General features: G+C 28.7%; 1 protein-coding gene and 2 non-coding genes across 3 annotated transcripts; 1 reads left to right on the top strand and 2 right to left on the bottom strand.

The window, feature by feature from the left end:
• Positions 1-7628: 7628 nt before the first annotated feature.
• On the bottom strand, positions 7629-9026 carry LOC107486134 (phospholipase A(1) DAD1, chloroplastic-like). The gene has a single exon (XM_016106684.3). The coding sequence runs from the start codon at positions 9024-9026 to the stop codon at positions 7629-7631; it is 1398 nt and encodes a 465-aa protein (XP_015962170.1).
• Positions 9027-15297: 6271 nt separating this feature from the next.
• Positions 15298-15370, top strand: TRNAF-GAA (transfer RNA phenylalanine (anticodon GAA)). The gene has a single exon. It is a non-coding gene; the product is annotated as a tRNA-Phe (tRNA).
• A 3482-nt stretch (positions 15371-18852) lies between these two features.
• Positions 18853-18924, bottom strand: TRNAK-UUU (transfer RNA lysine (anticodon UUU)). The gene has a single exon. It is a non-coding gene; the product is annotated as a tRNA-Lys (tRNA).
• Between the last annotated feature and the right edge of the window lie 2771 nt (positions 18925-21695).

Raw genomic sequence — 21695 nt, 5'->3', positions numbered from 1 at the left:
TTGCAAGCTTAATTGTGAATTTGGTTGTATGGCTAAGGCTCATTCTTTACCTTATTCATTGTCTGATTGTATTTATAATTCGCCACTATCTCTAGTTATTTCGGATGTTTGGGGTACATCCCCCATTTCATCTTTGCATGGCTTTAGGTACTATGTTTCATTTGTAAATTTTTTTTACTAGACATACCAGTATTTATCTCTTAACAAGTAAAGCCCAAGTGTTTTCAATTTTTAAATAATATAAGTCTTTTATGGAAAAGCAACTTGGTTATTCTTTAAAAGCTCTCCAAACTGACAATGGTAAGAAAATTTTATCCAATGCTTTTTCACAGTATCTAAGAGAGGAAGGTATCGAACACAAATTATCATATCCATATACCAAACAATAAAATGGTCTTGCTGAGCAAAAGCATAGACACAATGTAGAAACTGGCCTAACTCTCTTAGCTAGTGCTTCTTTACTATTGCATCTTTTAGAGTGAATCTTTCTCTATTGCTGTGTACTTAATAAAAAGAATGCCTTCTTATGTCACCTCATATAAATCTCTATTTGAAATTCTTTTTCATCATATTTCAGACTATAATTTTATTCTAGTATTTGGTTGTTTGTATTTTCCTAACTTGAGACTTTATAATTAACATAAATTCGAATTATGATCACAACCGTGTATTTTTATTGGGTATTCCAAAACTCAAAAAGGATACAAATGCATTACCTTTACTGGAAAAATTATAATATCTAGATATGTTGTGTTTCATGAGGATAAATGTTCTTCTAATAGTTTCTTTATTGCTAATAATCCTAGTTGTGATAGCTCTACTGCTACAAGTACTACTACTAAGATGCTTCTAGTTATTGCCACCATTCCTTCCTCTTAATTCAATATTTTTCCTGTCTCTACAACACCTCAATCAGACCCTATAGCTAGCCCACCTACTTCTATTTCTATTCCCTCAAATGCTTCAATGACTCATCAAGACATTAATTCAACACTTGATAAAAATTATTTTATTTCTTTTTTACTTTTCACTGACCCAATTCCTATCTTAATAATTTGAGATTGCTTTTCCCTTTGCTAACACTGTCTTACCCCCAATCACATTGTCTCTAATAACATTTATCCAATACAAATTAGATCCAAGACAGCAAGGACAAAACTAAGGGTGCTACATGTCAGCATCAATACTCATGACAATTTTACTATACCACAACTTCCAAAATTTATCATAGCTACTTTTTAATCCACTCAATAGAAGAAAGCTATGCTGGTAGAATATAGAGCATTAGTTCATCACAAGACTTGAAGTTTAGTAAAGCTTCCTTACTTTGACCAACTGAAAAGGTAATTAGTTGTAAATGGATATTTGCCTTGAAGAAAAATACTCAGGAGCAGATTGTGAGACATAAAGCTCGTCTTGTGGCAAGAGGTTATAGTCAAACTACTGGGATTGATTTTGATCGAGTATTCTCACCTGTAATTAAGCATGTCACTATAAGAATTATACTCACTCTTGTGTTATCAAAAGGCTAGAAGTCAAATTAAACAATATGACTTCCATAATGTCTTTTTAAATGGTATTCTAAATGAAACCATTTATATGTCTCACCCTCTAGGTTTTACACACTCCAATCCCTATATTGTGTGTAAATTTCACAAAGTCATCTATGGCTTAAAACAAATCCCCAAGACTTGGTATCTTACCATTGTTGTTGCTCTAAAACAATTCAGGTTCACCTGCACTAAGTCCGATCCTTTCTTTTTTACAAAATTTTCTTCTAATTCTATTATATATACTCATATATGTTGATGATATATTAGTGACAAGGAACAATGACACTGAAATCACTTCTGTCTTAAAGCAGCTTTATTCAACCTTTCTTCTACACGAATTGGGAGACTTAAACTTCTTTCTTGACATCAAGACTGTCACTCACTCACCTGATTTAATTTCTCTCAATCAAAGCAAATACATAAAAGAATTATTATGCAGGGCTGGTATATAAGAAGCTGAATCGGTTAGCACTCCCATGATTAACTCCTCAAAACTATCAGCAAATGCAAGTACTCCTTTTGAAGACCCCACATTGTTTAGATCAATTGTGGAGGGACTTCAATGTGTCACTATCACAAAACGAGACATAGTATTTACAATAAACAAAATAAACCAATTCATGTCAAAGCTAAGCCAAGATAGTTGGATGGCAACAAAGCGTGTTCTTTGATATTTAGCAGGTATAGTTTGCTCTTCAATTTCATAAGACTAATGATCTTCATTTAACTGCCTTTTCAGATTTGGATTGAGCTGCTGATGTTGATGATAAAATATCTATATCTGAGTACTGTGTGTACTTTAGAGCAAACTTGATTTCCTGAAAATGTTTAAAACAATTCACTGTTAGCAGAAGCTCCACAGAAGCCAAATTCAGAGTGTTGGCAGCTACTTTTTCCGAGTTAGTATGGATTCAAATCCTTTTTAGTAAACTAAAGCAGTCTTACACTTTATCTCCCACAGTCTTCTTACGGTTAAGCTATTTTGTCTTCTTACTATTCATGATGACATTAGAGAACCATTTCTCTTTATAGTTCGCATGGAAGCCATACAGCTTGACAGATGTCATACAGGTAGTGCATCCTGAGATACTAGAACCATGGCACACGGTGTTATAGAGGTCCGTGATGGCATTGATCTATTTTACTGTCATAGAGTGGCATCAGGTGAATCGGATGCTACCATAGCTTGGATGAGTACAACATTGCCCATGAGCCGCACTCAACCATGTGCACCCGTTGCCAAACTCGTTACACTTCCCATAGTACTTGCGATGATTGAATTTCAACACTTTGTACTCAATCTTACGATAAATGCTATAAGTCTTCATGCTTAAGACGGCATCTTCTTTATCTTGAAACTGTTGACCAGCTTTGAACTTAGCTAGAGCTCCTATATCCTGTGTATCTCTGGCCCAAAATCTAAAAGGTACTCTCGATAACCCCTGTTGTATCATGGAATCCAAGTCCAAAGTTAAAAAATGCGGGGGGTACTGCTAAATTCCTGAACTAGATGCTTTATCACCCCTAACTTAAGACCTTATAATCAACATAAATTGGAATTATTATCACAACTGTGTATTTTTATTGGATATTTCAGTACTCAAAAAGGATACAAATGCATTACCTCTACTGAAAAAATTATAATATCTAGAGATGTTATGTTTCATGAGGATAAATGTCCTTCAAATAGTTTCTTTATTGCTAATAATCCTAGTTGTGATAGTACTACTGCTATAGGTACTACTACTAAGATGCTTCTAGTTATTACCACTCTTCCTCCCTCTTAATTGAATATTTTCCCTATCTCTACAACATCTCAATCAAACCTTATAGCTAGCCCACCTACTTCTACTTCTATTTCCCCAAGTGCTTCAATGAGTCATCAAGACATTAATTCAACACCTGATAAAAATTCTCTTATTCCTTTTTTACTTTCCATTGACCCAATTCCTATCTTAACAATTGAGATTTCTTTTCCATTTGCTAACATCATCCAATACAAAATAGATCCAAGACAACAAGTACAAAACCAAAGGTGCTACATGCCAGCATCAATACTCATGACAATTCTACTATACCACATTTTTCAAAACCTGTCATAGCTACTCTTTAATCCACTCAATGGAAGGAAGCTATACTGGTAGAATATAGAGCATTAGTTCATCACAAGACTTAAAGTTTAGTAGAGCTTCCTTACTTCGACCAAATGAAAAGGTAGTTAGTTGAAAATGGATATTTGCCTTGAAGAAAAATACTCAGGAGTAGGTTGTGAGACATAAAGCTCGTTTTGTGGTAAGAGGTTATACTCAAACTACTGCGATTGATTTCGATCGAGTATTCTCACCTGTAATTAAACCCGTCACTATAAGAATTATACTCACTCTTGCATTATCAAAGGGCTGGAAAGTCAAATTAAACAATATGACTTCCATAATGCTTTTTAAATGGTATTCCAAATGAAACTATTTATATGTCTCAGCCTCTAGGTTTTACACACTCCAATCCCCATATTGTGTGTAAATTACACAAAGTCATCTATGGCATAAAACAAGCCCCCAAAATTTGGTATCTCACTATTATTGCTGCTCTAAAATAATTCGTGTTCACCTGCACTACGTCTGATCCTTTCTTTTTTACAAAATTTTCTTCTAATTCTATTATATATATACTCATATATGTTGATGATATATTAGTGACAAAGAACAATGACACTGAAATCACTTCTGTCTCAAAGCAGCTTTATTCAACCTTTCTTCTAAATGAATTAGGGGGCTTAAACTTTTTTTTGACATCGAGATTGTCACTCACTCACCTGATTTAATTTCTCTCAATTAAAACAAATACATAAAAAAATTATTATGCAGGGCTAGTATGTAAAAAGCTAAATCGGTTAGCACTCCCATGATTAACTCTTCAAAACTATCAGCAAATGCAAGTACTCCTTTTGAAGACCCCACATTGTTTAGATCAATTGTGGAGGGACTTCAATGTGTCACTATCACAAGACGAGACATAATATTTGCAGTAAATAAAATCAACTAATTCATGTCAAAGTCAAGCCAAGATAATTGGATGGCAACAAAGCGTGTTCTTTGATATTTAGCAGGTATAGTTTGCTCTTCAATTTCATAAGACTAATGATCTTCATTTAACTGCCTTTTCAGATTCGGATTGAGCTGCTGATATTGATGATAAAACATCTGTGTCTGAGTACTGTGTGTACTTTAGAGCAAACTTGATTTTCTGAAAATGTTTAAAATAATTCACTGTTAGCAGAAGCTCTACAGAAGCCAAATTCAGAGTGTTGGCAGCTACTTTTTCCGAGTTAGTATGGATTCAAATCCTTTTTAGTGAACTAAAGCAGTCTTACACTTTATCTTCCATAGTCTTTTGTGATAACATGTCCACTGTATGATTAACTTATAATCCCATGTTATATGAGAGAACAAAACATTTTGAATTGAATCTATATTTTGTAAGGGATAAAGTGATTTAATGATAGATTATTATTACTCATATTCCAGACTAAGAACAAGTAGCAGACATTATGACTAAGCCCAATGACAAATTGTTGTTACTCATATTTCAAATTAAGAACAAGTAACAGACATTATGACTAAGCCCTTATCTCCATTGCTATTTAGTAAGTTCAAGAGTAAATTTAGGTTGGCACAAAAATCTCTCTAAGTTGGTATAATTCGCTAGAATTAGTTAGTTAGTTATTTTTGGCTATAAAATAGAAAGGTTTAGTGTATATGATTGATAATAAATTCTCTTAATAACACGCTTTTTTATTTACATCATATTCTTCTCATCTTTTTCTTTTTCTTTTTTTCTGCCTTTGCTTTCTTGCTTCTTGGTTTCTCATTACAAGCTTTCTCACTTCTTTTCTTCAACAATTTCATAAATACTATTTAATAAGTTTTTGTAAAACATAGTTGGCCAGTTTTAAAAAGTCTATTTATATTATAGTACTTATTGGACTCCATACTTAAAATGTTTTAGTTTATGTACTTTTAGAGACATGATTTTTTTTAATTTACTAAACAAAAATAAAAAATTAAAATAAGATTGTGCATTTTAGGATGATAATATTTTTTTAAAAATAATTTTACCAAACAAGATCTCAATTGAAATATTTTTATCTGTTTCTTTATTTAGATGATCTTCCAAGAACACTGTAAAAATGGATTCGATAAACATGTACTAAGCAAAGGAACATCAAGAATAGAGAATCCAAATACTTGTAGAAAAAATTTAGACACTTACCTGTATATTACTTCCTCTGCTCCATTTTTTTTTAATAATTACAAATTTATAGTTGCATTTATTTAATTTGCATGTATTACATTCTCCATTTAATTTTCACAAACTAACAATGCCTCCAAGTTGGCACCGTCCTACTTCAAACCAAGGAGCAAATCCCAAAGGCAACAACTCACTGAAAAGTTAGTCTCCAACTACTAGAAGCAAATCCCAAAGGCAACTAATCACTAGTTTAGTGTCTAACTACTCTTGTGAAAAATTATATGCTTATAGTTATATGGTTGTGATTGGAATAATCAAATTATGAAGTGATCTGATCTGATTTGAACGGATTTATAAGTTAAATTTGTTGTATGGAATGGTTATATAAAATCAGATTTGAATTGTCTTTTTGAAATTTAAAATTCATATTATATTATCTTTAAAATGATTAAATTAGAAATTCAACTAATTGTTCTTACCAAATCCCATCATTGGATTTCAATAACAAAGGAATCAAATGAGTGTAATCTAATAAATAGCTTTTTATTCGTAAAATATCTAGGCACAAGATTTCATTTCCAACCAAATCAAATATCTTTTTTTTTTTGTTTTTTAAAGAATATTCTAAACACACCCTATATACTTCTAGATTTTAAAAACTTTCTTTTTTATATCTTAGATCATATAATATAATATAGTAATAAAAAATATTTAATAACAAAAAAATTAACAAAAAATAGACCGAACTTATTTTATTTGACTTTAATTAATTATTGCGACAATTAATAAAAGTTAAATAAAATAAGTTCAGACTTTTTTTTTTGTCTCTGAAGTATTATTACCTTATACTAGTATACAATACTTCAATTTGGTAGGTTAGTATTGTCTCTCATTTAAACTACATTTAAGAGCATAATATATATGCATTAATGGTAAATAATTTTACACCACAAGCTAATTAATTGAAATTTAGAAAGCTGACAAATCAATGACTATTCCCTCAATGTGATTATTGATGGTTTTTTTTTTTCATCGGATGTGTTGATGTAAACTACTTTTTAATTTTTTATAATTTTACATTAGTTTCAATGTATATAGAAATTAGATTAAATTTTAGTTTTAATATGTAATTAGTTTTTAGAATAAGAATACCTAGCTAAAAATTTCTCACTATATTATTTTTTGTCTATTTTATGTGGTAAAATATTTATTTATTTTTGTAAAATAAAATATAGCTTATTATATATGTTAGTTCCTATTTTTGTGAAGAGTAAATATATATGAATATTTTGTTTAAGATGTATATAGCTGCTCAGCCCATAATTTTCTCGTTATTAATCCCTTAAATGTCTTATTTGAGTTTGTGATTTCGTATTCAACTTTTGTCCACCTTCTGTGATGTCTTACAAGAACAATTTCTAATTTTACTGTCTTGCTTTGCAAATTACATTTTAAGCATTTTATTCAAAGTGTTTTTACCAATTATCCTTAAACTGAAAATTTGTCGAAAAATACATTTTTTTTGTATGGCTAGACAACTAAATATATGCAAAGAATATGTATAGATTAATTTAATTTAAACTCGTATTGATTTAATCATATATAATCTACTAAATAACTTCAGATATACACATTTTACAATTAAAAAAGGTTAATTATTTTCTAAACTTTTGTTTAAAAAATTTGTCAATTAGCCTAGTGCTCATAATTACAATTAGGTTGAATGTTAGCCATAACAATTAGGTATATATTATCTATTTTTGTTTTCTTTTTTTTGTGATTATTTAAATTTAGTTTAGCACCGCTCGTCTATGGTAGTGGTGGCTGTTACCGCTGAAGAAATCTCTTTGCTGTGGCCCTAAAAGGACACGTAGAACTCACAAACCCATCAACAAGGTGTAAGTAAGTGTTCAGCTCGTGACACGTGGCAACATTTGTGCTACCAAGGTACGGAGAATCCCTACTACATAAGCGCAACTCCTTTCCAACCTCAGCGTACACCCATTGCGCCTTCTCCACCCTCTTCTGTATCCAGCTCGGCAATCCTGCCACATGGATACCTCCTTCTTTTGCCATGTCATCATCAAACACAAAACCCGGAACCTTGGTGATAACATCTTCGGAATTTACTATCCGCAAAACTTTTGTCCCTTGCTTCTCTAACTGCCGTCGGAACCTCCGGTCGCCAACTCGAGGCCCACCAAAAGAAATGACCGTCACCATGGGCAGTTTGGGGAAAGAGGTATTAATATCATATGCTGCCAGCGTAGCTAATGCCGCCCCTAGACTGTGGCCAGTGATGGTCAAACTTAAGGGTTCTCCAGCATAAGCCTGGAGAATCCTAACAATCTCCTGTTTGACCATCTGCTGTAGACTGAGGGCAGAAGGGTTGTCGGGGATGGAGGAAGAGTAGAGGCTCAAGAAACCACTTTCCACCATGGCCCCACTACCATGACACCCCATAGTTTCTCCGTCCATGGGATTGCATGGTAGGTTGGTGAGGGTGGCACGCAAATTCTCGAGCCATTCCAAACATGTGGTTGTTCCTCTAAAAGCAATAACAACGTCACGCCGACCAAGTCTTTTGATCTCTTCTTTGTTGTCACAAACTGCGACATAACCAACGTAGCTTGATTGTGTTGCCACCCAACTCGGTGCTTTGTCGACCCAGTTCGGTAACTGAATCCCCGAAGTTGCACGGAGGTATTTGGTTACCTTGTACCCTGTGTTTGGTAAACCGCAACGCTCAAAAAGTGTTGTCTTTGGGAATCTACAGTTGGCATAGTTTGGAGAAGAAGGATCAAACTCAAAGGATTTGTATGCAGCTTCAACGAAGTGACCGTACCGTAGGATTTCAGCACGTAGGTTATCATCTAACGGGTCTAACAAACCCTCCCAATTGGTCATTCCTTGGTACTCCTTCCATCTCTTACCAAGTTTATTTTGATAAGTTCCAATGCCAAATGAAGATGTTGATGGTGTTGATTCAAATGATGATGAAGATAAAATATTGTGGTCTTCTAAATTGATCATTTTCTCTAAGTGTAATGTGGCTTGTTGATGAGTGTTTTCATTGGAAAGGCTTAAGTTGTTGTAAGTGGTTGGTTTAGTAGATGATGATGGATTATTATGGGTAGTTATGTAATTTACACAACGGGGTTTGAGAGTGTAGGATGAAGGAAGTGTTGTTGGAGATGGTGTTGGTATTATATTTCTAAGACTCATTGTTTTGTTGTGGGAATATTATGGAGCATGATAGAGGATTGGGAAACACATAAAAGAGTATGAGAATGAGAAGCTAAGAGAGAATGTTCTAAATTATTACACGTTTGCTGAGTATGTAGTGCATGCAATATAGGTGTTTAAGTAAGGGGGTTTTATAAGTGGCCAAAAAGGAAGGGGGAAAAAAGTGCATTATTTTGTAGGGATGGGTATTGATGTAGTAGTGGACCTTTATTTGTGGATCAGAAGTAATGATAGAGGCCAATGGCATTGAGATTCCAAGTTAGATATTCAAGTTTCCGATTTTGATCATTAAAGAGAAGGGATATTTCTAGTATTATTCTATGTTGCTTTTGTATTTTTCCTTTTCTTTTTTATATATTTTTTAAATTAAAAAATTATATATATAAAAAAGGAAACAAAAAGAGGTATAAATTTATATTAATTTCTTATCAAAATTTTCTATACTTTAAAAATAGATTTAGCAATAGTTTTCCTAAACGTTTTAGTTTTAAAATTGTTGAAGCTAAATATTTATGAATAGTGTAATAAATTTACAAAAAAAAAAAGAAAAGAGGTTATTACAATACTTTTCAATTATGTGATTATTTGACAAAAAAATTTACTTGTCTTTTAAAATTCAGTCTTTGATCAGTTTTTTTAAAGATTTATTATTATTTAATTAATTTTAAATATTCACTTTTACATATTAATTGTTCAAAAAATAAAAAATATTTATTTTTTATTTTTTAAAAATATTAAATAAAGAATAATATTTAAAGGATACTTATTAGTTGTAGTGTTATTTGACCATAATATATATAAAAAGTTTGGTTTTTGCTAACGAGTGTCCAAAAAATACGAACCATTTAAATATATAAAAAAGGTAAGATTCTAAAATGTTGTTTAATGTATTTTATCTTTAAAAACTTAAAAATTTCACTTACTTCTTAATTAATTAATGCCTATTCACTTTAATATTAACAAAGAGTACGTTTGATTAAAACAAAATCTCGTTAGGTAAAATAAGGAGAAGAATAATATTAATATCGAATCAAATTGTGCCTAAGCTTGGTTCTCCAAATATATAGTGTTGGAGTTGGTTGTAGTGTGGTGCGAGATCAAAAGAAATAAACGTCAAAATTTTCAGCCACCAATAACGTAGCACTTGATGAGTGTCGTTATCAATTATATATCCAAAGACTTTTCCTTACAAAGATATATAAGCCCACTGTCATGGAAGAAAATACATACAATATGAATCACACCCAACAGATTCGCGTAAAACACAGTCAATTGACTCTTAATTCTTACACGGTCATAAGTGTCGGTGATTATTTTCTACTATTATACTATACTTTTTCTTTTAAAGATCTTATAATTAAAAGATAGTTCTGACTTTATATTAACAGAGCATTTTCTTTTATATTTTTTTAATAAATATCTTTTGAACGTTCAACACTATTTATTTAAATTATTTTTATAAAAATTCTCAACATACAAATCATTATTCCATCTAAGTTCATACAAGTTTTTTTAATTTAATTCACTTCACACATCACTATCTAACCAACTTTTCAATCAACACGTGAATATATAACTGTCTTTTTTGAAAGAATTTTATTTCTGTTTTCGAATTTTTTCAACGTTTTCTACGTTTCTTTTCGTTCGTTCTTTATGTTTTTGAAATCAAGCTCTAAAATCAATTTTGAATAGTTATCTCGTTGTTGAAAATAATGAATAATTCAAGTTCAAATTGTCAATTGAACCAGAACGAAGTTGATTATTGTTTTGAATCCGATTAAGTGGTTGAGGTGTGGTTCGATTTTAGTTAATGTTTTCGTTAGCAGTTAATGATTCTATAGGTGAATAATATTATTTTTGTTTGTGAAAATTATTGTTCATTGTTTATGGTTTGAATTGAATGTAATGTAAGAGTTTTGCATCAAAGAAAATATTTTCTGTATTTGCAGCAAATTTCAGTGTAACATGAAAATATTTAAGTGTATTGTTTAAAAATTTTCGGTGTATGTGTGCTGATAAGTTTTACATAATCTAAAACTCTTTTTCTCCCCCAGCCTTCTCATCTTCTGCTGCTTCTTCTTCTTCTTTTTCATCATCATCATTATCATCTTCTTTTTTTTTCTTATTCATATTTTTTTTTTGTTTTATCTTCTCAAGTTTCTTTTTGTTTTACTCTCTTAATAAGAATAAAAACAAAAAATCAAATAAAGAAGAAGAAAAAATACATAATGCTACAAAATTACTTAGAAGATAATGAACTTACATTCATTTAACTAAAAAAAGAAAGAAATAAGGGAAAAAAGAAGAAAAAAATGCAGAATTAGAAGAAATATTTTTCTGTATTTGCAGCAAATTTTGATGTAATATGAATATAAGTGTATTGTTTAAGAATTTTTGGTGTTTTTGTACTGATAAGTTCTGCATAATTCAAAATTCTTCATCTTCTTCCTCCTCATCTGCTGTTGTTTCTTCTTCTTCTTTTTTCATAAGAAACATTTTTCTGTATTTTTTCTCTTCGATTGCAATTGATAGGTTTTGAACTCGAGACTTTTGAGGTGAGGAGGGGGAGATATGTCATGTAACCTAAGACTTATTGGCGAGAAGTGTGTGTTTACACGCAATCTAAATTGAGAATTATTTTTGTTGGTTTTGGGCCAACTTATATGAACTTGTATACCAAAAAAACTTGTATGTGTAACAACTCTCAGTACTTCCTATAATGAAAATGTCAATAATATTTTCTCATAAAAGTATATATTTAGCCACAAAAAAATAACAATTTAAAAAAAATGATACTTTTAGATAAAGATAACAATTTTATAACATGTTAAAATTAAATTCTACAATTCAATATTTAATGATAAAAAAATATTTTCATATAAAACATTTTCAGTTTACAGGAACTAGAAGAAAATTGGAGTTGATGAAGGGCTTTGATGCTAGACATTTGGGAACTTCTATAGTATTCATATAATGTTCTGGAATCAACTTAGAGCTTATATTATAGTTTTGACTGAAGGCCCTTTAATTTTTGGAAGTAGTTGTCATCATTTAATTTAGAGTCTCTTAATATTTAGTTTAGAGTTGTTATATTGTAGTTATAATGACTTATTTATATGTAATATATTATTAAACCTTGTTAATGAAGATGCATATATATTTTATGATTTTAAAATAGAATTTCACAATTATTTAGTTAATACTTCTATAAATCTTACAAACTGTTATAATTAACACCACTGCTGCAAGGATCAATCTATTGCGAATTTTGTTGTTGATATATATTAGCCGAGGATTTTTAGTGCGAAAGTATTTTAATTAATTTTTTAATTAATTTTTTTTATTAAAAATAGGAAAACTCGAATCTGCAATCTTTTTAAGTAAGTATAGAGAGATTATGCCATTTGAAGTTTTAAACTATAATTCATTAGTATTTTTTTAAATAATTCTTAATCATGAAATTTTTTGTGAATTCATATTTGAATCATATTTTAACCTACGAATTTTGATACGGATTACTTATTATTTGTGAAATTCGCTGCAAAATTACTTGCGATTTTTTTGGTTGTGAATTTTGTTATTTATAAATTTTGTTGAAAAGATTATCTACCACTTTTGCTGCTGATTTGTTGAGACCTGTACCTGCAAAAAAGATTGCAACTAAATTTTGACAAAATTACCTAATCATATATCTTTCATGGAATTAGCTGCGAAAATAAAAAATTTGCAGCAAATCCATGAGTTTGTGCGCTGTGAATTTGAAGTCTCAGCAAAAACCGGAAATAAAATTATCTATGAAATTGGTAAATTCGCAGAAAAATGGTAAATGATGATTTGATGTCTTTTAGTAGTGATATAAGCCAAATGTTTGACGAACATAAAAGCCAAATGCAGCTTTATGGGCCTCAAATATTCAAACTTCAAAGGAAGACAATATTTGAATTTTGGACGCATTTTTGTGGTCCTCAAAAGTGGGTTTGATCTCAATCTTTCTTCACACACTAGATACTACAACAATTTTCACTTTGAGTAATGATATTCGGGTTTACCATTGTCCCTGAATTGTTCATGTTCAACGTATTAATGTGTTCCTTAATTCGTTTATCAACCAAAATCCGAAACGTTAGATGCTGAAGTTACAATGGAATTCAATAAGTGTGATGTGAACTTATGATTACGAAACTTGGCATTCATGTATAAATACACAAGTATAAATTAAAAGAATAACTATTAAAATCGATAGAAAAATAAATAATTGTCCAAGCTAATAAAAGAATAAAATAATATTTTAATTCTAACGTTTGAACTCTAAATTAATTTTAATTTTGTTTTAATAATTAAAATATTTTATTTTTTCTAATATTGTGTCTTTTTATATTAATATCTTTTATTTTTTATTCTTTTGCCAATTTTATTCTCACTATAACTATTATTATTTATTTCATTCAGAGCAATTACGATAGTTATTCTTACCTAAAAAATGATAATAAAAGATGGGCATTTAAAAATAAAAAAAAAAATAATTTCAATCGAAAGATTAAAATAAAATAAAATATTTAAAATAAAAATAATATGCTTTTAACCATAAGTGGTTAAATAATGAATTAGAATGGAATAATAAGATTAGATAATGGCTTTTGTAAACAATGTGAATAATATGTTTTAGAATTGACCCAATAAACTAAAAAAATACTCTATCCGCAAATTACTTCCTAAACCTTAACATTAGAATAATCATCTGCACACCTAGTGAATTGAATATTCAATCATTGTTAATTGTGCATGAGTAAATCGAATCAAAAGAAATAACTATCCAATTAAAAATAATAAACATAATTATCTACAAACCTATTAAATTAAACATATGATATATCCATTGTTTAATATTTTAATTATCTACTTATACTTTTCTTTATTGTAAATATAAAAGAGAATGATATAGTATGGGTCAGATGGAAAGTTACTTACTTATATATGTCAATATTATTTAGTTTCCCTCTAAATACAGTTAAAGGATAACTGTAACATGGTAATCAAGTTACTTACTTATATATGATCTTGAATAATTTTATGATAATCAAGTTACTTACTTATATATGATCTTGAATAAATTTTATCTTTTTTCTTTTCAACTTAGGTAGAGTAGTTTCATACAATACTTAATTTCTCTCAAACTCTAACATGGTAATCAAGCTACTGTTTCCTCTCTTGTGAACATAGTATCACAATTTAATCTCATGATCCAGGATAACTCTAATTTCTTAAAAAAATTTCATTTGTTAGAAAATAAAAAATTTAAACAATGTGAATAATGGGCTAATTTTTTAGCCCACTAAAAATTAAAAATAAAAATAATCTAAATTCAAGTTAAAAAAAAAACCTTTTAACTCTATCATCAAAAATTTTAATAATTTCTTTCCTTTTAACACTAATTACATTTTCTTTTAATCCAAACTCTATTTCCAGTACCGTGATCTCTCGCCATCATCAACCTCAAGTGCTGTATTAAGAACGAACATCACATTTGCTAGAACAAGCCTACATTAAGAACAAACATTTTATTCATATGAAAAACAAACCTCTCATTTACATTAAAAATAAATATCTTATTTGTATGACAAAAAAAAAACATCCACATGCATATCTATGTACTAATTGTGAGCATACAGAAATTTAAAATAACTGGGTAGAATTGAAAAAATATAAAACCTTAAAAGATTACTGAATATTCTTGATAATTGTCAGAGTAAAAGAACAGGACAATTTTCACAATTTTGACAGAAGAATAAAAGAAAAGAGATTGTATAGATATAAAATAAGTTATAATAAATTGGTTAGATATTTTGATTGGTTGAACAAATTTTTTTGTTATTTTATATAAACTTCTTTTATTTGTTCATCTTGTTCTATAATTTATTAAAGATAAAAAATTCTTTGCATAGTTGTACCATTGCAAGATAAATTTATCAATTTGTTGAATGACAAGAGTTTAATGGAAATTATTTTTGTAGGGTTTTAGACTTCTATTAAACATTTCTGTTAGAAAATAAATAATCACAAAAAACTTATTAGTTTACACTTGCTCGCTTCATGCTGTTATCAAAAAGGTTAATATGTTATCCTATATCCTACATTTCCTATCAGTACTCGAAAGAAATTACACAATCACTTGAGAAAAAATTATAATCCATAAAAGAATGGCCGCATTTAATCATGTTAGCAATGAGCTAAATAAAAAGTATGATCAATTGCGGGGATAGCTCAGTTGGGAGAGCGTCAGACTGAAGATCTGAAGGTCGCGTGTTCGATCCACGCTCACCGCATTTTTGGAACAAAACGAAAAATCTAAAGGATGAATTGCATGTGCTTTGTACTAGGGACTTATAAAATTGAGAACAATCTAAATATCATAAAGACGCGAATCTATTGTGCTTTTCTAAGTAATAGAGACTAGAGAACAAATTTATAGCTTTTTAATTTTACACCAAAAAGATGTTAGATATATAAATATTTATGTATTATCTTCTATTAGTTTAAATTTTTTGAAAAAATAATTTTATAGTATAATATCAAAATTTTTATGACCTAATTAATGATTTAGAGTTCGATTTTTATTGATTTTAAAAAAAAAAATTTAATATAAGATAAATAAAAAAAATTTATACAAAAATTTACACAAACAAAAAAAATCCGAGGAAATTTATTGAAAATATATTCATTCATGTATATATAGAGATGTCAATAAAAAATAGGACGAAGGTAAAAAATATTGTTATAAAACCACTTTTTTTATAATCTTAAGTGAATAGGAAAAAAAACATGACACATTATTTAAAATATATTAATTAAGAAATTTTATGAATAATTTGATTACCAGTAATGGTTTCTTCCAACATGAACTAGAAAATCAAAACAGGCGTGAGAAAATTTTAGTTAAATAAAAACACCATTCATTCTTGTCATAGCTTATTGTTTAGGTGTTTTTTTACTAGTAAAAAAAAAGAGAGAAAAACTAAGTATCGCATCCAAAAGCTATCTAATATAACCAATTAAATCCAAACAGGCATAACAGATGAGAACTAAAACGATTATGCTATATGTATAGACCAAAATCAGTCATTAAAATCAGTTATTAATATAAAATATATATTAAAATATAAATACACGTTAAAAATAAATTAAATTACATATATACTTATATACAAATATATTGGTGATTGATTTTAGTAGCTAATTTTAATGTACAATAACATTTTTGGAACTAAAATTGCTTAGACAGCTTGGTACTTGTCTCCTACGCAACGATCACCATAAAGGATATCGATACATCTACACATATATTTTCCCTCTAAAATTGTTCAACAAAACTTTGAATGCTTGACTTCTTGACTTTGAACTAGGTTCATTGTATATATAACTTCCATATATATATGTTACTACATACAGGCCTCTTGGTAGGGAGCAAGGACTATAGTTTATAAATTAAGTGATGCATGCATGGCATGCATTGAAAAGCAAATCCATGTTTTTATTCAAATATAATACTGAACTATTACAAATAATAATGTGAACACCTTGGTCAAAGCTCAAATTAAATTAAACTCAATTATATATGGTCTTGCTTATTATAACTCCACCGTCCGTTCAACTTTCTTTAAAAAACAATAATAATCACGTTTTCGCGGCAAAAAGCTAAGATCAGAAAGCTCACCGTCCATGCATGCATGCTCTCTAGTCTCGACTTTGTCATAATCGAATAGGATATATAAAGTGTGATGTATATCTATATACATGTTAGGTATGTTATGATTTTGTGAATGACATGTAATGAAACTTGAAGGTAATTAAAGTTTTGAGAGAAAAGTTAATTAAATAACGTGTTTAGCATTTATTTTGTGATATGAAGCTCTCAATATTATTGTTTGTGTCAATTTGGGAAGCATACTTTCGGCCTTCAGCTATAGTGCGTGCGTGCCTAGCTAGAGTGGCGGTTGGCTTACCTAAAGAATTATTTTCTACAGAAAAATATTAGAGGACAACCAATAGAATTTATTATTTTTTATTATTATTTTTAATCATTAACCAAATTTTTTTAGTTTAGTAATATAATAATATACTTTTAATATATATTTTTAAATTTTAATAGTTAACTGATAACTAAAAATAATAAATTATGCTAATTCTCTAACATTTCTCTTTCTTATGTATAACTGTAGTTATTCACATTAATATTTTTTTATGTGAAGATAATTAATTAAAATTAAATGGTTATATTATTTGACTTACTATAACTCTCACATCTTTTAAAAATAAAGTCTCTACCTAGTTTATATATGATATGTATTTTTATTTTTGTCATAATACCATTTCTTCTAAAGAAGAAATTACATAAATATTATATTTTTAACACCCTTTTAAATACGATTTTTTTTAGTTTACTTAAATTTTTGCATAATTTTTTTATTTTTTATTTATTTTATGCTAAATTTTTTTTTGAAAGATAAATAATCGAATTCTAAATCTTTCGGTAATAGAAATTCTGATGATATCATGTTCTGATATTACTTCTCTTAAAAATTTAAATTAATAGCAAAATATATATAAATAGCTATATCTCTAACAATTCTATCACTCCTTTTGTTTGGACCTTATTTAAATATTTTGGTGAAAAAAAATTCTAATATAATGTGATGAAATTATTTAGCTAGCCCAAAACTTCAAGTTATTTTATATACACTAATGATTATATACCTTACATATATATAAACATAATTTTTTTTGATTGATTGAAAAGTACTCGACTGACAAAAATAAAATAAGAAACACACAAAAACTAAAACTAAAATTACAAAAGAAAAAAAAAACTTTGCCTAACAAAAACTAAAACTAAAACTAAAATTACATATGCATATATATGGCCTATAGTATAGTACAAACTGTTTCAAGATTTTTGTGATTGTAGTAATGTACTTTGACCAATTATAAATTCTCATGCATGTACCTTACTTTTTAACGCTTGCCACCATCTCTAATTAAGAATGACTCAAGATGTTTAATTAGTGAAAGAGTTCTTTCACATTGTAGGTTTCTACCTGTTCCGCTAAAATGAAATCAAAGAAAAAATATTGTGAAATTTGAAGGTACTCACACACGTAAAGAGTTCAAAAGTTGAAGTTGATGAAGGAGTATGATGGATGAGAATTGAGATTTTAAAATGATTATCCATTTAGACAAAATTATGTATTAATTTCGATATATCATATTTAAAAATCAAATTGATAGCTATTTACAATGTTTTAAAAAATCTTTTATTATTCTTAAAATTAGAACAAAATAATTTGTAAAAAAGAGTAAACCACATCTTTTTTTAAAAAAAATATGGAATAATAAAAACTATTGATATATATAAACTTCAAAGGTTAGATGCAATTTTAATAGAGCCTTTTCCCCATTGAAATACTATTTTTCATATTTTTTTCTGGTATTCTTAAAGATTTTTGCTATAATAAATGAATAAAGAAATAAATCATTCTCCCCTATTGATTTTTTGTTTTTTTTTTGTTTCCAAATAAATCATTCTAGTAAGAGTTTCAAATTTGTGCGAGAAGCATGATCATCTTGGGCCAGACGTTTTCTTTTAAAAAGAAATAACTTGCGAATTATCGTTCTCTTACTTATATTAGACCAAAATCGCAGTGTTGGGCCTTACGGTTCTCTCACTTGGGCTTAGAGGGATTCCACAGAAAAAAATAAAAGGGATCTCTCACTTGGGCTTAGAGGGACTCCACAGGAAAAAAATAAAGAACGCCGTCTGTGGGGATCGAACCCACGACCACGTGGTTAAAAGCCACGCGCTCTACCGCTGAGCTAAGACGGCTTCGTTGATCACAAATTGTGTAACTGTTAATTGAATAAACTAAAATAGTTTCCAAACATCTGCTAGTTCATGGAAGACAATCAATTTTTCTTGACAAAATATTACCTTTTACTCCAAATATTTGGAGTGATTATTTGTTATATATGATTATTTCATCTTATTTGGATCCCAAACATTTTGAAATTGACACACAAAGTTAAATGTTACATGTAGTAAACTCTGACGATACTATACTACTGCAAATAAATTTGGAATTAAAAGAGATTTAAATCATAATAACATTAAAAACGGAAAAATAAAAGAAAATTGAGTCAAAAAATATTGACGATATAGTATTATCTTTTCCTTTATATCATGATCAAGTTTCTATGTTTAGATAAAATCAGGCTATTCTTTCCTAAATGACAGAAAAATTAGAGTCTAAAAAGATATGATATCCTTCATTAATAATTTTATAAGATTATGTGAGCATAATATTAAGTCACTCTTAAAACGTTTAAGATATAAATAGGATAAAAAGAATCATAACAGATTACTTTAATATTCACCTCCAACATTTGAAACAAAAATAATATTTTAGTTTCACCCATTTTTCTTTTAAAATTTTAATAATTAGCATCTTAAAAAGTAGGTATATGTTCAAGATCCCCATAAAAATTACAATGATAAATTTTATATATATCAATTAATGCGTATATTTTAACTTATTTACATTTATCTGATACATACTATCCTATATGGGTTTATGAATTTAGTCAAACTTTAAATCCAGTTTATTTTATCTCATTCCATTATTCTCCACAGCTAAACTTTCTCTTTTTTTTTTCTTTTTTTTTTGGGTCATGGCAGTGAGACGGATATTTGAGGTTGTTATGAAGAACTGAACCCCTTAATTTATATATAAAAGAGTATACGACGTCTCAAAAATTATATAACCAATAATAAGCAACCAAAATATAAGCTCGATCATCACCAAGACTAAAATACATCTGATAAGCACTGAACAATATTGTCGATAATATGATTTAAGTAGACAATAATTTATCACGGTAGGGCTAGCTACAGAGACAAAAATAATCCGTCTAAACAATTTAAATTTATTTTATTTAACATTTATTTATTATAAAATATACTAGAGGTTTAATTACTCTGTTAGTTTTTATAATTTTGCGAAATTTTTAATTAGGTTCTTAGATATTTTTTCTTTTAATTGAGTCTTTGTACCAATTTTTTTTCAATTGAGTCCCTATATTTTTTTCTTTTTATTTGAGTTTCTGCACCAATTTTTTTTAATTGGGTCCCTATACAATTAAGCTAATTACTACCAAAAATGACTTAATTGAAAAAAAAATGGTACAGAAACCAATTAAAAGGAAAAAAACATAGAAACGTAATTAAAAATTTCGTGAAACTATAATAAACAACAGAATAATTAAGTCTATATTAAATAAAATTAAAAATAATTTTTTTTATAATTTTTAACTAATATTTTTTAATTACCGAATATTTTCAAACTCATAATAGGAAGTGTCTACACTTAAAAGACAATGCAACTTAGTAATTAATTAGTATCTAAAATGATTACATTTTGCAACACCAAACGTATATCTTGCTAAATATTTTCTTCATGGAAGAATGTTTGGGGCGGCCACCTTTATTATTGGTAGCTTGATCATCGGCGGCCGGTGGCCGAATTGGGAGCGGTGAAGGAGTATGGTCGTGGCGGCGCGAATGCACCGGACATGGACTATGATGATGAAGAGAACAACTTGATGATGGGCTACTTGATCTCGTAGCACTAATAGGTTCATTTTCAAGAGCTTGTTGCGGTTGTGGGAAACCAATTTGTGGAAATTGTTGATCAAGGAGGTTATTATTATACCAAGGGTGATATGAATTTGGGTGGAATAATAATCCATTGTTATAAGTCCCATAATAACCAAATGGGTCTTGAAAATGATTAATTTGATTATTATCTTTTGGAAGACCATAATTTATCCAATGAATTGTAGCATGCTTGCTGCCACCCCTCATAATCTTAGCCAGAATTATTTGTGGGTTTGTTTTGCCTTTCACATATATGAATCCAGCCGATGGAATTATCTCGTAAGCTAAGCCTAGCAAAACAGGGAGGAAAATATATAAAATGAGACCAGCAATGAAAAATGTGTTTAAAATGAGAAAAAAGGATAGTTATTTAATTACTTGATTAGTAAATTAAATTTCGTGTTTAATTTGGATATTTTAAAAGTATGAAAATGATTTTATTTTATTTTTCAAATCTCTACTTAATTGCTTCGTATTATTTGAATTGAACCTCAAGTTCAAATTTTGAAAAGTTTGACATGAATTGATTTAATTTTAAAGGTTAAGTAACAATCATATCAAGATCAATCATTCTATTTTTAAATAATCAATCTATGCGCAATACAGTGAATTTTAAATTAATTTTAAAATCAATTCAAATCTTATAATTATTGAAGAAAAGTGATAAAAAAGATAAATCTAAAAAAGAAGGAAGAAAAGTGACAAAAATTTAGACATTAATGTGGTCTAAAATTATTAACATTCTGAATATGCTATAATTTGTATTTTGGTAGCTCAATCATGTATTCATGTACATCAAATATACTTAATCTTTTATAGAGAATGATAACTAATATTAAGATCATATATTATAGAAGTGAAACATAAATTTAAAATTCATAGTGTTTTGCAATAACAATTGCATTATTTGGTGAGAAAGATTTTACCCTGAGCTTGAAAGCTGG

This window comes from Arachis duranensis, chromosome 4 (genome assembly GCF_000817695.3).
Source record: "Arachis duranensis cultivar V14167 chromosome 4, aradu.V14167.gnm2.J7QH, whole genome shotgun sequence".
NCBI classification, from domain to species: domain Eukaryota; kingdom Viridiplantae; phylum Streptophyta; class Magnoliopsida; order Fabales; family Fabaceae; genus Arachis; species Arachis duranensis.
The sequence above is the reverse complement of the archived record's forward strand: the minus strand, read 5'-3'. Positions and strand labels throughout refer to the sequence as shown.

Coding starts and splice junctions, on each gene's coding strand:
- LOC107486134 (XM_016106684.3), bottom strand. CDS start 9,026: ATGAGTCTTAGAAATATAATACCAACACCATCTCCAACAACACTTCCT.